The sequence below is a fragment of the Cyanistes caeruleus genome, chromosome 14 (genome assembly GCF_971803275.1).
Source record: "Cyanistes caeruleus chromosome 14, bCyaCae1.hap1.1, whole genome shotgun sequence".
NCBI classification, from domain to species: Eukaryota; Metazoa; Chordata; class Aves; order Passeriformes; family Paridae; genus Cyanistes; species Cyanistes caeruleus.
In genome coordinates, this window is record NC_141714.1 from 1,397,633 (window position 1) to 1,412,733 (window position 15,101).

At 57.5% G+C, this 15,101-nt stretch overlaps 2 protein-coding genes across 8 annotated transcripts; one reads left to right on the forward strand and one right to left on the reverse strand.

Annotated features, from left to right (window-relative positions):
• Positions 1-916: 916 nt before the first annotated feature.
• On the forward strand, positions 917-5,318 carry LOC147650485 (cell adhesion molecule CEACAM2-like). 4 transcript variants are annotated; one of them, XM_086850007.1, is made up of 7 exons: positions 980-1,181; positions 2,106-2,239; positions 2,351-2,438; positions 2,522-2,791; positions 2,940-2,999; positions 3,345-3,393; positions 4,062-5,318. In XM_086850007.1, exons 1-7 carry the CDS (start codon positions 1,091-1,093, stop codon positions 4,063-4,065), a joined length of 696 nt encoding a protein of 231 aa, XP_086706133.1. In that variant the 5' UTR covers positions 980-1,090; the 3' UTR covers positions 4,066-5,318. The 4 variants fall into 4 exon arrangements, with proteins under 4 accessions (XP_086706131.1, XP_086706133.1, XP_086706130.1 ...); XM_086850006.1 differs by having other exon boundaries at positions 1,027-1,181; positions 2,915-2,999; XM_086850005.1 differs by having other exon boundaries at positions 917-1,181; positions 2,106-2,438.
• A 1,556-nt stretch (positions 5,319-6,874) lies between these two features.
• Positions 6,875-15,055, reverse strand: LOC111929270 (uncharacterized). 4 transcript variants are annotated; one of them, XM_023926801.2, is made up of 10 exons: positions 14,228-15,055; positions 11,407-11,736; positions 10,017-10,286; positions 9,304-9,420; positions 9,005-9,106; positions 8,488-8,610; positions 8,227-8,319; positions 7,897-7,989; positions 7,603-7,660; positions 6,875-7,025 (listed from the first exon to the last, which is right to left on the reverse strand). In XM_023926801.2, the coding sequence occupies exons 1-10, from the start codon at positions 14,280-14,282 to the stop codon at positions 6,977-6,979; spliced, it is 1,290 nt and encodes a 429-aa protein (XP_023782569.1). In that variant the 5' UTR covers positions 14,283-15,055; the 3' UTR covers positions 6,875-6,976. The 4 variants fall into 4 exon arrangements, with proteins under 4 accessions (XP_023782569.1, XP_023782570.1, XP_086706127.1 ...); XM_023926802.2 differs by having other exon boundaries at positions 7,603-7,676; XM_086850001.1 differs by having other exon boundaries at positions 11,407-11,775.
• Positions 15,056-15,101: the final 46 nt, after the last annotated feature.

Consider the following 15,101-nt stretch of genomic DNA (forward strand, 5'->3'; position numbering starts at 1 on the left):
TCCTTTCAGCAGCCCGGCTGTGGCTGGGGCAGCTGATGGCTCGGAACATGCGCTGGCCACACGCTCCTGCCTCGGGAAACAGCAGCTCCTGCGGCCTGAAGTCATCGCGTGAGGCTCAGGAGCTGCTGTAACCTCCCTGGAATGTGCCCTCAGATGTTTGTCTTTCGGCTGGAACCCATCAGTTCCTGGGCTGAGGTGTATTTTTTGGGAAAAACCTCTTCCTCATCACACCGTATTCCCAGTGGGAGGGTCAGGCATCCAACCTCTTCCCTCCAGCCCTGGGAGCAGCCCAGCCCTTCCCTGGCTCTCTCCTGCCCGGGGTTTGTTTGTCCCCGTTATCACAGAGCAGGTGACATTCCCTGCCTGGTGACACCGGAGCCTCCTCTCTCCGATCTGATCTTCTCGCTCCCTCTAGTAGGATTGGGACGGCTCCTGGGCACACCTGTGTCCCCTGGAAACACACCTGTGTTCCTCTGGAAATCCTCCTGGAGATCCTCACCATGTCACGCTGGCTTCTTTTGTTGCTTTTTGGTTTTTATTTTTCCTGCCACAAAGCCCGCAGCGCTTCCCAAGCTGCCCAGCCTCTTGGGGAAGGAGAAGAGTATTGTCCCGATCCCTCCTGGAAGCTCCCGAGGTGAATCTCCTCCTGCAGGAGCAGCGTCCCAGCCGTGTCCCGTCCTTCCCCCAGCAGGGCTGCTCCGGGCAATGGTTAAATCCCCGCTTTTGTGGCTGAGGCGGGATCCCGGGGACAGAGCACGGGGCGAGGCCGTTCCCCGGTGCCCCGAGCTGGGATTTTGGGGTTTTACACCGTGGCAGGCGGAGGAGGGACAGGAGGGATGGGGGAGGCAGCGCCTTGGGGGGTTCTGTGTGTTGGGTTTGGATGTCCTTGGAAAGGGGAGAGGGAGGAGGAGGAGGAGAGGAAAGGAGGGGAGAGGAGGGAAGGGAAGAAGAGGAGGAGAAGGGCAGAAGGGGAGGGTGAGGAGGGGAGGAGGAGGAGGAGGAGGCGGAGGGGAGGACAGGGCCCGCCCGCTGCCGCCCTAAGGAACCGCCGGGGCCTCGTGGCGGAGCTGCCGCCGCTCCGGCCCCGCCGATGTTCCCCGTCCCCTTCCTCCTCCCCCTCCTCCTCCTCCTCCCCCTCCTCCTCGGCCCCGGCAGCGCGGCGGCCGCCCCGGCGGTCACAGGCGAGTGTCAGCCCCGGGCCCGTGGGTCCGGGCCGGGCCGGTCCCGCTCCGGGCTGCCCGAGGCTCTGCCCCGGCCGTTTCGGGGCGGTTGGGCCCGGCTGGGCCCGGCTGGGCCGGGGGAGGCGGGCGGGACCCCCCGTCCCGCATGGAGCCGCTCCCGCCTTTGGGGAGCTTTCCCTGGCGCCCGGTTAAGGACGCGAAGGCGGCTCCGGGCTCGGGCACGCCTTAATCCCGGGGAAAAGCCTTAGGGCCCGGTCGGGCAGGGGCTCGGGGCTGTTTCGGCTCCCAGCGCGGGGCTCCCGCAGCTCTGTGCCCTCAGGAGCGCTGCATGGCCCCGCCGGCAGGGCCTGAGGGCTGGGGCCCGGCACGGCCGGGGGGTTCGGCCCCTCAGGGGAGACCCCCAGTCCCGGCCAGCACAGGAGGCACCTGGAGCTGCTGGAGAGAGCCCAGAGGAGCCGCGGAGCTGCTCCAGGCCTGGAGCCCCTCTGGGGCCAGGCTGGGAGAGCTGGAGGCGTTCAGAGAGGAGAAGCTCCAGGAAGAGCTCAGAGAGAGCCCCTTCCAGGGCCTGAAGGGGCTCCAGGAGAGCTGGAGAGGGCCTGGGGACAAGGGATGGAGGGACAGCACACAGGGAATGGCTCCCAGTGTTAGACTGGGCAGGAATTGTTCCCTGGCAGGGTGGGCAGGCCCTGGCACAGGTGCCCAGAGCAGCCCCTGGATCCCTGGCAGTGCCCAAAGCCAGGCTGGATGGAATTGGGGCAGGGGAAGGTGTCCCTGCCCATGGCCCTGGCTGATCTTCAAGGTCCCTTCCCACCCAACCCCTTCCACGACTGATGAGTCTCTAAACAATCCCCGTGAATCTGCGGCTCGAGGGGCTCCTGCAGCAGCTCCCCGTGGCCGTGGGGTGACTCCTGCTTTCTCTTGCAGCCCGCACGCTCGCTCCCTGCTACTCGGCCGACCTGCGCCCGGCCGTGGGGAGCCTGGTGTCGGCCGTGGGCTGCAGCGTGCTGCTGACGGCGCCCGTGCAGCGCGGCAGCGGCACCGTGCTCTGGGAGTACCGGGTGGGCTCGGAGGAGGGGGTCATCCTCAGCTATGCCTTCCCTCAGCCCCCCAGCGTGTCCCCGCTCTACGAGCACCGCGCCACCTTCAACGAGTCCACGCTGTCGCTGCAGGTGTTGCTGCAGCAGGGGGACGACGGCAGCTTCTACCGCCTCAAGACCCAGGAGGAGACCACGGCCTGGTTCCATCTGCACGTCCTGGGTGAGTGGTGCCACGGCCAGCCCTGCTCTGCGGGCCGGGCTTGGCACGGGTTTGAGTGCTGACGCTGCCTCTGCCTCTCCCAGAGCCGCTGTCCCCGCCGAGAATCGAGGGCAGCTCCTTGGTGAAGGCAGGAGGCAACACCAAACTGGTTTGCCACTTGCTGGATGGGAAGGCAGACGCCTTCTGGTGGACGAAGAACGGGGAGCCGCTCCCGGAAAGTGATCGAATCCAGCTGGTGAGGAACACCACGCTCTACATCCTGCGGGTGTCCATCAGCGACAGCGGCTACTACACGTGTGCGGTGAGGAACGCCGTGAGCCAAAACGAGACCTCCTTCCTGCTCAAAGTCCACCGTGAGTGCATTCCCTCCCCGTGCCCGGGAGAGAACCAGGGGCACAGCCCCACGAAGGGGATTCTCTCTCCCTGCCTGTGCTGAGCAGGTTTGGCTGGGTTAAATTCAATTTGCTCTGGTGCAGAGGCTCTGGGTTCTCCCCTCTGCAGACTCTGCCAACGTGGTGCTGCCTGTGGTCCTGGCCTGTGTCATCATCGGCATGCTCGCAGGTGGGTGCTGGGGTGACTCTTTGCCCTGTTTCTGCCTGGTGGGTGCCATGGCCACCAGACGTGGGTGAGAGGGTCCCATGTGGCACATCCCTGCCAGGACCTGGCTCTCCCACCCTGGCATCCTGTGGGCAAGGGCTGGGCTTTGTCACAGCTGCTGTTTCCAGTCCAGGGAGGTGATGCTGGCCCCCCTTGATGATGATGATGATGATGATGGTGGGACTCTGAGCAGCCTGGGCTAGTGGAAGGTGTTGCTGACCATGGCAGGGGTTGGAACTGGATGGGCTTTGAAGGTCCCTCCATCCCAAATGCTTCTGGGATTCTCTGATGCTGCTGCTTTGTCCGCAGGTGTCTTTGTCTGGTGGCAGAGAAAGGAGGACTCATGTGACAACTGTTGGTAAGATGTCTCCAGTCCCCTCTTGGGGTGGCCCCCTTGCTCCAGCCAAAATTTTCTCTCTAAAAGCCCAAATATATCCTTGGCTGGATCTGAGTGAGCTGGAGAAGTGGGAGAGCTCGGGGGGCTATTCCAGCCTCTCTGGTAAGAGGCTGCTCCCCCACCGTGGAGGTTCAAAGGGTTTGCTGTCCTCTCTATTTAATCCCCACTCTGGAAGTATTCCTGATTCCTCCACCCAGAGCCTGACACTCCTGCTTATCTTAGCTCTGACTAATGGGTGGGCTTTTAAATACTCTGGAGATTTCTGGGAAGCAAGTGGTTCTCGAGGTTTTCTCAGAAATCACTCCCTCTCTGTGACCACAAACACACTCAGGCTGTTCACTGGAGCTTCCTGGAGGGTGAGGATGAGGATGTGAGTCCCTTGGGATGGGAAACCCATCCTGTGAGGTGTCTGGTTACAAACAAGGAGCTCTCAGGTGTCTTGTGCAGTCAGATCCCAGGGAACTCCAGCCAGAGATAAACTGGCCCAGGTAGCTCCTGGAATTTGGAGCAGGGCAGAAGTCCAGACCTCCTGGTGCTGCCAGCGTGGGACACTCTGAACTGGCTGAGGCCCTGGAGGAGTCCAAGTGCCCAGGACATGGCTCATGTGGGGCCCTCTCTTCTCCTTGCAGGTAGAGCTGGCTCAGCTGCTGCCCCTCCCTGGTGGTGGATCCTCTGGGAGTGCCGGGTGTCCCATCCCAGCCTCTCCTGGGCTCACCTGTCAAGTGTTCAAGCTGCCAGAACCTGCAAATATTTTTTTGGAAAGCTTCAGTTTGGACTCTTTCTGTGTTGTCCTGCTCTTCCTGTTGTGCATCCCTGGGGAAAGGGATGTTCCTGCTCCCCCCTCCATCCTCCTGGCTTCCTCCAGGGGCCTCGATGGGCTCACAGCTCTGCAGAGAGTTCAGTTTCTGAAAGCAGATCCCAGGGAAATCCTGCAGCCAGCTGAGGAGGGGATGCCCCCGAGCCCATCTCCTCCCCCCTGGGCTCTGCAGCATCTTGGGGACATCCCTGGGGACACCCCTGGGGACATCCCTGGGGACATCCCCTCCTCTTCCCAGCACCATGCTGGTGCCAGCTTGTCCTTCCCGTTTGCTGCTCCTGCGGGTGACATCAGCCCTGACTGGCTGCATCCAGGGAGCTCTGCTCCTGTCCCCTGCTGTCCCCTGCTGTCCCCTGCTGTCCCTGCTCTCCCTGCTCCTGTCCCTGCTGTCCCTGCTGTCCCTGATATCCCTGCTCTCCCTGCTCTCCCTGCTCTCCCTGCTCCTGTCCCTGCTGTCCCTGCTATCCCTGCTCTCCCTGCTCCTGTTCCAGCTGTCCCTGTCCCTGCTGTCCCTGCTGTCCTCTGCTATGCCTGCTGTCCCTCCTGTCCCTGTTCTCCCCTGCTGTCCCTGCTGTCCCCACTGTCCCCTCCCTCCCCGTGCTGTCTCTGCAGGGCTCTCCTGGCCTTTGCTGTGCAGGGGATGCTGCTCCTTCAGCCGAGTCTGGAGAGCACTGGGGTCTGTGCCAGGTGCTGGACCCCACTGTTGGTCAACCTGGCACATTTGCATCCCCTTTTAGTCTGATCCCAGGGCCCTCCCTGAGCCAGTGCCCACCTCTGGAGCAGGCTGGGGACCTCTCAAAGGCAAACTGGAAAACTGTGGGACACTGAGGGGCCATCTCAGCCGGGGGTTTCGTGGAGCCCTTAGAGGAAGCTGAGGAGTTTGGGTGGGATAAATGAGATTGCAGCCCCGTTGTCACGTTCTCTGTTGCACTTGAGGGTGTATAACGTAGCCAGATGTTCTACAAGAAATACTTTCCTAAGTGTTTTGGGGAATTGTCTGTGAATGCTTTTGGAGACTCTGAGGTTTGTTGGAGTCTGTTGTTGCTAACAAAGAGTGTGTGTTACCCCAGAAGGTTTTGCTGTCGTGTTTGGGGGTGGGCAGTGGGGCTGGAAGCAGCCCCTGGTGGGGTGTGGCAGATCTGGGAATGCTGGATTCATCCCTGGCTCCGGGAGGGCCCTGGCTTAGGGCAAAAAAAGAAATCTCTGAATGGATTCCTTCCAGAAAGCAAATTCAAGCAGCCCCTCCCCCAACTGGCTTGGGAAAAGATTTCCTTGGAGAAAAGTGTAAAAGCTTTATTTACTTTATTTTGTTTATTTAACAAGCAGAGCATTCACAAGCATGAAAAATGACTAATATTAATAAAACCTCTCACAGTTCTGAAGGGGTGGCAAATTCAGCAAGTCCTTGTCATGGGGTGACCTCAGCCTGCTCAGTCCCAGGCCCTGGGGGGTCACAGCTGTGAGCTCCTGGTGTTTTCCTGGGGTTTCAGTCCAGAGCAGGTTCGAACAGATCCGAGAAAAAGGAAAAATAAACCAAAACCCACAGTGCAGGGAACTCCTTTGCCTCAGCTGGCTAAAAAACATGAACTATAATAAAGCCAAGGAGAACTGTCCTGCTGTCTGTCCGTGCTGCAGAGAACAGAGCCCAGCAGGAGAATGTGGAGGAGTCAGTGCCCTTTCTGCAAACAAACTGAGCTGCTTTTCTCCCCCTTCGCTCTCAGAACCTCACTTGGAGGTGCAGAACCTCAGCTGCAGCATGAGCAGAGCAAACTGGGGACAGGAGCACCCTGAGGTCACCCCAGGTCACCCCAGGAGCACCCTGAGGTCATCCCAGGAGCAGGAGAGGATCCCCTGCTCTTGAGGCCAGCCCTTGCTCCCCTTGTGGGGTTCCTGCATCCCCATCCCTCCTCCCCTGCTGCTGTGGCAGTGACAGCCCCAGGGGCCTGGCTGGGCTTGGGAACAGCCCAGAGCCCTGCTCCAAATCTGGGGAGGGTATTTTTAACCTGGCCCCGTTCCCTGAGTCACGGGGGCCTGGCAGGGAGGAGCTGCTGCCCAAGGAGCTGCGTCAGGGCTGCCCCGGGGGCTTTTTGGGGGGGTTTGGGGTTCACCTGGAGGTGCAGGGCTGTGCTCAGCAGCTGTTTGAGGCTGGAAAAGCCTGCAGGAAACACCTCAGTGCATTGTGAGAGCCGGGAAAAACAGCCCCTGGCACAGGCTGAGCATGAGCTGAGTCCTGCCCGGAGTAAATCAATCCCAGAGTGTGTCAGACACCCTGGGCTGGAGCTGGGGAAGAGCTGCTGACAGCATCCACCTCCTCCCACCCCGGGTGTTGTGCCTTCCTGGCCTTCCTCCTCCTTTACTACTGGAAAAGCCAGAATCTATTTCAAATTACTACAGGGTTACTCACAGAAAAGGATTTCATGCTACTCCCAGGTAAATCTTACACATACAGCTCTAAATTGCTGTAAACAAATATTAAGTAAAGATAAAGCAGTGAGATACTCCTGCAGCTGCTGCTAAAGGAGCTTCTCTACTTCAGGCTTTGGTTTTCTGGAGGAAGAAAGGGGGAAATGCGCACTTGCCCCCCCCCCGGGTCTGTTTTATAAAAAAATAAAAGGCAGAATCAGGTTAATTTCATGGACATTTATTATGAGGATCATAGAGGAACCAAAACTGAGAGCCCTGAGCCCACTAAACCTGGGGGAAGTGAGAGACACCCCGAGATGGAGCTCAGCTGGGAGCGGTGTCCTTGGTGCCAGGCTGAGACATCTCAAAGGACCTGGAAGGAAGAGGAGGGGGAAATTCTGAGCACCAAAACTTCCCTGGCAGGGTGGGAGCCCCTGGCACAGGTGCCCAGAGCAGCTGGGGCTGCCCCTGGATCCCTGGCAGTGCCCAAGGCAAGGCTGGACATTGGGGCTGGAGCAGCCTGGGACAGTGGGAGGTGTCCCTGCCATGGCTGGGGTGGAATGGGATAATCTTTTAAAGGGAAAGAATTCCCTTTCCACCCAAACCATTCTGTTAATCCATGAATCCAGGAGGAATTAAGGTTTAAAAGCTTGAGGATGAGGCCATAAGGAGGAGTTTTGGGTGGGCTCTCACGTGCTTTGCTGGGTGGGGACCCCACCAGAGCCCCCCCCTGAACCCAGCAAGAGCCCAGGGCTGGAGGCCAGTGCTGGGCTGGGTGTTAAACTAGAACACAGGGTAGTTTCCATATCCTGCTTCCTTCTCTTCAAGCTGTACAAATTCATGTGGAAAATAGGAATTTATGTGGAAAATAGAAATTTATGACAATGAGGAAAATAGGAATTTATGTGGAAAATAGGAATTCATGAGGAAAATAGGAACAAGGGACCTACCCAGCTTTGTCCATCCAACAGACATCGCTGTCCTTGCACCTGCCCTGGGTTTTGTGATCTGCAAAAGACAAAATCTGTCCCCAGATCAGGAGGTGTGAGAGGCACCAAGCACGGGGAGCTGTGTTTGGGACACAGCCCCTGCGGCTTCCCAGGGAAGGGAAACACTCAGTGGCAACCACTGGCTTCACAAGAGCCAAATAAAGCGCTTTTAAAGGATTCCTGTGCCTGCTGGATGGTGTGGGGACCCCGGAGCATGGGGAGGGGCTGAGGAAGAGGATGGAGGAGCAGACTCACAGCAGAGGCCGATGGCGAGGAGCGGCAGGGCCGACACGGCCGCCGTGCTGGCCACCAGGACAGTGACATCCAGGAACTCCGAGCATCCTTCTTCTGCAGCAGGAGAGAACAGCAGGGGCCGGGAAAGGAGGAAGGCAGGTTGCCACCGTGAAAGCAAACACACAAAAGACAGAAAATTAAACAGGAGGAGGATGCTGAGATTGAACTTTGCTGCTGCCAAGGTTTCACTTCCCCAAAACTCCCGGTTGGTTGGGTTTGTCTTTGGAGGTGTGGAAGGGACGTGGGGGTCCCAGGAGGCCTCGGGGAGGTCCCTGCAGGAGCTGTGCTCACCGTGGCGCTGGTAGGAGCTCCTGATGAGGAAGGCACTGCTCAGCACCACGACCACCACGGCCCCCGGCGCGGCGTAGCCCATGGTGCGCTGAGCTGCGGGGGAACGGGGTGAGGATGAGTGTCCAGAGGTGTGGCTGTGGGGCTGGCCTCACCCAGCCCGAGCTCAGCACTGAGTTCTCATTTTCACAAGTTGGGGGTGATGTTTTGGGCAGAATAACCCCCAGTGGAGCAGTTTGGTCCATCCTTGGTGGCACCGCTCACCTTTTTTGCTCTTCGGATGGCTGAAATCATTGGGCTGGAAAATCACAGTGGTGGCAACCAGGAAGGTGACCACGGTGAGATAGCTGAGGGTGATCTCAGGCAGTATGACAGCCACAGAAGGGCCTGAGAGACAACAGGACAAGGCAGAGAGCCTGAGGTTCCAGCGCCCACCCCCTTCATGGTTCTGCATCACATCCCTTCCCCACCCTCCTCCGACTCCCAGCCTTTCCCTGCAGCCTCTCCATCCTCTGACCATTTACTGTCCTGCTGGGACTCAGCCTGGGAAAGGGCTCTGGGAAAGTTAAAATAATTATCTCTATTAATTGTGCAGGGGGGTGTGTGATGAGCGTGGTGATCCCACATGGAGATCCCACATGGATCATGGATTGCCCCAGATGGGTCTGGCCCCCTCATTCCATGGCGTGGCTCCCCTGCCCCTCACTGCCTTCCTCCCTGGGCCCCACAGGGCTCTGCACCTCCCCTGGGCTCTGTCCCCCTCCCCACAGCCCCCTCCCACCTTCCTCCCACATCCAGAGGATGCCGGCGGTGCCATCCAGGACGCAGGCGATGCACACCAGCCCGCAGGTGTAGGAGCTGAGCCACCTCCAGAGCTCCCCCCCTACAAACCAGAGCAGAGGGGGGTGACTGCTGTGACCCCTGGAGTCCCCTGCCAGCCGTCCCCCCTTCCTCAGGGGGTGCAGCCCATCCCCACCCGGATGCTGGAGGAAATCCCAGCATCTGGCGCTTCCCAGAGCAGTGCTCCTCGCTCTCCCCCACCAGAGCAGGGAAACGGGGTCCTGTTCCCCCCTAACTCACTTATCCTGAGCTTTTCGGACTGGCAGACGGGGATAATTAATCCCCAGGCCGAGATGACAGCGAAGACCACGGCGACCACCGCAATCCTCAGGGTAATCTTCAGGCGATGGGAGAGACCTGGAACAGAGCGACCCCGAGGGCAGGGACATCAGCAGGACCAGCCCCCCGGCTCTGCTGGCTCCATCACCAGAACAGATCCCATTTATTTGCCAGCTGGTGGCCAAATTCTCCCCTTGTAATGCCCAGCCTGGGCTGGGAGCTCCCTCAGGCTTCCCGGCCACCCTCCTGCCCCTGCTCAGCATCGCCCTGGCCTGTCCCAGCAGGGAATGGCCAATGTGCCCAGGACTGTGCCTCAGGGCATCTCCTGCCCAGGACTGTGCCTCAGGACATCTCCTGCCCAGGACTGTGCCTCAGGACATCTCCTGCCCAGGACTGTGCCTCAGGACATCTCCTGCCCAGGACTGTGCCTCAGGACATCTCCTGCCCAGGACTGTGCCTCAGGACATCTCCTGCCCAGGACTGTGCCTCAGGACATCTCCTGCCCAGGACTGTGCCTCAGGGCCGAGTCCTCTGCATGCAGAGCAGGGACCAGAGGCTGCTGATGCTCCCACGATGTATGGGCAGCTCCTCTGGGCACAGTGACAGTGGCTGAGGGTGGGATGGAGGCGCTGAGGCACCCCGGGGAGGGCTGGAGGAGTGGTGGGAGCTGAGACCTTCGATGGTGACCTTCAGGGAGGTTTCTTGCCAGCTGATCCCGTTGCTGGCGTTGCAGGAATAGGAGCCGCAGTCGGATCTCTTGGCCGGGCTCAGGTGCAGAACGCTGCGGCTGCCGGACAGCCGGGGAGCCCTGCCCGGGGCAAGGGGCTGCCCATCCTTCCTCCAGGTGATGCTGTCCACTCTGCCCTCTGCCACCTCACAGACGAGCTGCCCAGGGGCCCGGGCCAGGAGAGAGCTGCTCCAGAGCCGGGGGAGGGACACGGGCTCTGGGAAGGGAACAGAGAACTCAGAATCACAGAACGGGTCGGGTGGGAAGGGACATTAAAGCTCATCCCACCTCACCCCTGCCATGGCAGGGACACCTCCCACTGTCCCAGGCTGCTCCAAAACCCCATCCAGCCTGGCCTTGGGCACTGCCAGGGATCCAGGGCTGCTCTGGACACCTGTGCCAGCATCCCTGGAGCATCCCCGAGGTGCCCTCGGGCTGCAATTGCCACCACAGCATCAGCCACAGCCGCCTTTCCCTTGGCACGCCCATCCCTGTGCTTTCCAGGGCTGGATCTTTATCCAGCCGAATCCCTGCTTTTAATGGATGTGGGTAAATCGGGAGCGCTTGGGAATGCGTCAGGAAATGAGACAAGAGCAGGGAGGGCAGCAGCTGCCGCTGGGATGAGTGGCTGGGAGGGGAGGCTGCTGAAGGGCTGCGGTGGCATTGTGGCCATGGAGTGATTGCTGAGGCTGGGAAAGGCAGGGTGAATTAAGGGAATTGCTGGGGAGGGACCTCTGGGCCGTTTCAAGAGCCTCTCATCCCTGCGGTGGCGCCTGCGGAGGGCAAACAGCCCGGCCCGGGGGGGCGGTGGCTCCTCCAGAAACCTCAGCCCTGCCCGGTGTCCCCTGGCAAAGCGCTGGGGGAGGGACCCACGGCAACCCAGCAGTGCCCCCATCACCCCCTACTTCATCCCTCCTGTTCCAGTCCCTCCATCACCCCCTACTTCATCTCTCCTGTTCCAGTCCCTCCATCACCCCCTACTTCATCCCTCCTGTTCCAGTCCCCCCATCATCCTGCCGGTCACTCCCTCATCCCTTTGTCCTCCCTCCATCCCTGCATGGAGGTGTGGGAAACAGGGAGGGAATTGCCTTTCCAGGCTGGAACTCGTCCCTGTGTCCCAGCCGGGCCCCTGGGAGCTCTCACTGGGCAGCATTTCCACATCTGCTGGCCCAGGACAGGTTGGGAACCTCTCCAAGGTCTCTTGGTGAAGTCTCCACACGTGGCAGGTGCAGAGCAGCTCGGGACTGGCCCATCAGCCTCTGCTCAAATCCCTTCTCCAGCCCCTCTTGGACCCGGATCCTGCCTGGACCCCTCCCCGTCCCACGGTCCCCACTCACGGAGCACTTCCAGCTGGATTTCCAGGCTCTTCCCTCCTCCGACAGTCACTCTGTAGGTGCCACTGTCGCTCTCCTGGACGTTCTCCAGCAGCAGAGATCCATCGGATGTGTGGAAAAGGGCTCGTCCTGCGTAGGTCGGGCGGGTATCGGGGCCGGGGGCTCCTCCGGGCTGCTGCAGGATGCTGCGGGCGCCGCTCAGGAATTCCCAGAGTGTGGAATCGCTGCGGCTGTTGTTATCCAGGCCGGGGAGCAGCAGCGAGGATCCCACGGCAGCCGCTCTCCGGATGGGCCCTGCCCTTCCCAGAGCCGGAGGGAACAGCAGCAGCAGCCCTGGGGCGAGGACAGGGGTGGGCATGGGAGAAATCGCTCCTGGAAAAGTGTCCCGTGGCAGGGGAGGGCAATGAGCTCCTCCTGCCTCAGCTTTAACATCCCCACCCAATTTCCACGGCTTTTTCAATTTCAATGTCAATGTCAATTTCAATTTCAATTTCAATTTCAATTTCAATTTCAATTATCAATTTCAATTTCAATTTCAATTTTAATTATCAATTTCAATTATCAATTTCAATTTCAATTTCAATTTCAATTTCAATTATCAATTTCAATTTCAATTATCAATTTCAATTATCAATTATCAATTTCAATTTCAACTTCAATTTCAATTATCAATTTCAATTTCAATTATCAATTTCAATTTCAATTTCAATTTCAGTTTTGGAGTCTGAGGCACAGAGCGAGCCCTTGTCTCTGATACCTGGCTCTGGCACCCAAGAAAACACTGAATTTCATATAACACCCTGAAAAAAACGGTTAAAGTTAAATAGAAAAGCTAAAAGTGTGTATAAATGAGAGAGTTTTCTAAAGCCACTGGGTGAAAAAATTAAAATTTAGAGTATAAGCTAGTTTAGAGAACAGAAGGCAAGATGGAGGATTTAGGGTGTTGTCTCTTTTCCTTCTTTCTTCATGTTCTTCTAGAGGTTTTTGGGTGATTGGATAGAAAATGTCACAGTGCAGCTCACAGGTGATGAGTCATTGGGTCATTAATACAAATAATTTATGTGTCTGTTGTTAATTGGGTAAGAATGAGTATAAACATAAAAAGGCTGCATAGTCTGGGGTCATTTTGTGCTGTTCAAGCCAACTTGAGCCAAAGCTGTGGAGGATAAACTTGTGCAGAAAATCCGGGGGAGAGCTGGCAAGTCTTTTGATTCTATATTAATAAAAAATATATTCTATATGAATAAACAAGATACTCTATATGAATAAACAAGATATTCTATATTAATAAGGAAGAGATTCTATAATAATAAAGAAGAGATTCTATATTAATAAAGAAGAGAAACAAGAAGCTAAGGAGCCTCTTGGAGTATCTTTCTTGAAACAGAACTGAGATAAGGGAAACGCCCCTGTCCTCTGTCCCAGAGGGGCTCAGCCCTGAGGAGACCCAGATCCCACAACAAAAACTACAACAAAATAATTCCAAATTCATGGAGTACAACAAGTGGAACAAAATAATTCCCAGTTCATGGAACCCTGGAAAGGTTTGGGAGGGAAGTGAGCTCAAAATTCCAGCTCTGCCTTCCACTGGAGCAGGCTGCTCCAATCCCTGCTCACCTGCCCTTGGACACTTCCAGGGGTGGGAGAGCCACCAAATTCCTGATCTTGTTTGGGGCTGAAGGTGCTCACATGCTCCTGGCATGCAGGGTGCAGCCATCCTCCCGGAATTCCTGCCTTTGGGCTCAGGGACTCAGGGAAGAGCTGCTGTGGGAAGGTCCCAGCAGGGAGGATTCCAGGAAAGAGGAGAGGGGCAGGGCAGGGAGCCCAGGGATGCTCACAGCCCGTGTTTGCTCTGTGTGTTTGTTGTGTCTCAGCTCCTGGCCTGATAAACACCTGTGCACCTGGAAACTCCTGCTGCTCCCACAGGTAAAGTCAAGTTCATGAGGTGGTTTTCATTTCTCACTCTCATAACCTTGAAAGGCGGCTATTTTCATGCTTTCCTGGCCCTCAAACTGTAGATGTGGAGGAAGAAAATACAATTTAATGACTAAAAGACTTTTTAATTTAATTTAATTTTAATTTAATGACTAAAAGACTTTTAAATTTAATTTAAATTTAATTTAAGGACTAAAAGATCTTTTTCTATGAAAAAAAAAATCTCTGAAAAATTTCCTTTTTCTGCTGGGAAAACACTATTTACACAGAACAGAACAATGAGCTGAGGGAAAGGGGAAAACGCTCCACATTTTGCAGCTGCAGTGGCCAAAACTCATCCCACAGACCCAGAGCTCACTGACACCGTCCCAAAACCAGGCTGGAGGGTAATGTGTAATTCTGTTTCAGATGTTCATCCTGGAAATCTTTGTGCATTTGGATCAGCTGTGGCTGCCCCAGCCCTGGAAGTGCTCAAGGCCGGGTTGGACGGGGCTTGGAGCAGCCTGGGGATGGGATGGAATGAGCTTTAATGTCCTTTTCGACCCAAACCCTCCTGTTTTCCCTGGGTTTGTGTTTCAGGGCAGCCAGGGATTATTTAAGGAGTGAAAACGCTCACACGACTTTAACTGCAATAAAAGCTGTGCTTTTAAAAGCATCGAATATTTGTACACATCAATTTTTAACACAAATATTGTTACCACAAACACGGATATTAACAAATATAACATTTCTGTGTCAGTACATCTACCGGCCCCGCTACAGACGTGGCTGCAGCACGCTTTTATCCCGCTTTATCCCGCTTTTATCCCTTTTATCTCCTCTCTCCCTGGACAAACACAGCTTTACCTTCCAGGTTAAGCCTTTTACCCCCCAGCCCAGCCCTCCTCACCTGCGAGCAGCATCCAGGTGATGCCCGGCAGCTCCGGGGGTCGGCACAGCAGCATCAGCCGAGGGAGAACAGCCCCAGCTCTCCCGGATTCCAAATATTCCAAATATTCCTCGCAATTCCGCGCTGCTGGGCGAGGCTGGCTTGGCAGCCCTGCCGCGGATTCCCGGTGCCGCGGGGATTCCCAGGATGTTTTCCTGCCCTTTCCCCTCCCAGGCTCCTCCCGGGAGCGGCGGCTCCGGCTCCTGTCCCCGCTTCTGTCCCTGTCCCTGCTCCTGTCCCTGCTCCTGTCCCTGCTCCTGTCACCGCTTCTGTCCCTGTCCCTGCTCCTGTCCCTGCTCCTGTCCCTGCTCCTGTCCCCGCTTTTGTCCCTGTCCCTGCTCCTGTCCCTGCTCCTGTCCCTGCTCCTGTCCCCGCTTCTGTCCCTGCTCCTGCTCCTGTCCCCGCTTCTGTCCCTGCTCCTGCTCCTGTCCCCGCTTCTGTCCCTGTCCCTGCTCCTGTTCCCGCTTCTGTCCCCGCTTCTGTCCCTGTCCCTGTCCCCGCTTCTGTCCCCGCTCCTGTTCCTGTCCCTGCTCCTGTCCCCGCTTCTGTCCCTGCTCCTGCTCCTGTCCCCGCTTCTGTCCCTGTCCCTGCTCCTGTCCCGCTTCTGTCCCTGCTCCTGTCCCCGCTTCTGTCCCCGCTCCTGTTCCTGTCCCTGCTCCTGTCCCCGCTTCTGTCCCTGTCCCTGCTCCTGTTCCTGGGATGTGCAGATGGTAAAGGAGGATCCCAGGGTACAGCAACAGCTCCCCAGCTCCTCTCGGGCTCCTTCAGACCAGCCCCACACCTCGGCTCCCCCATTCCCTCACTTCATCCCTGCCCTGTGCACCGCATCCCCTAA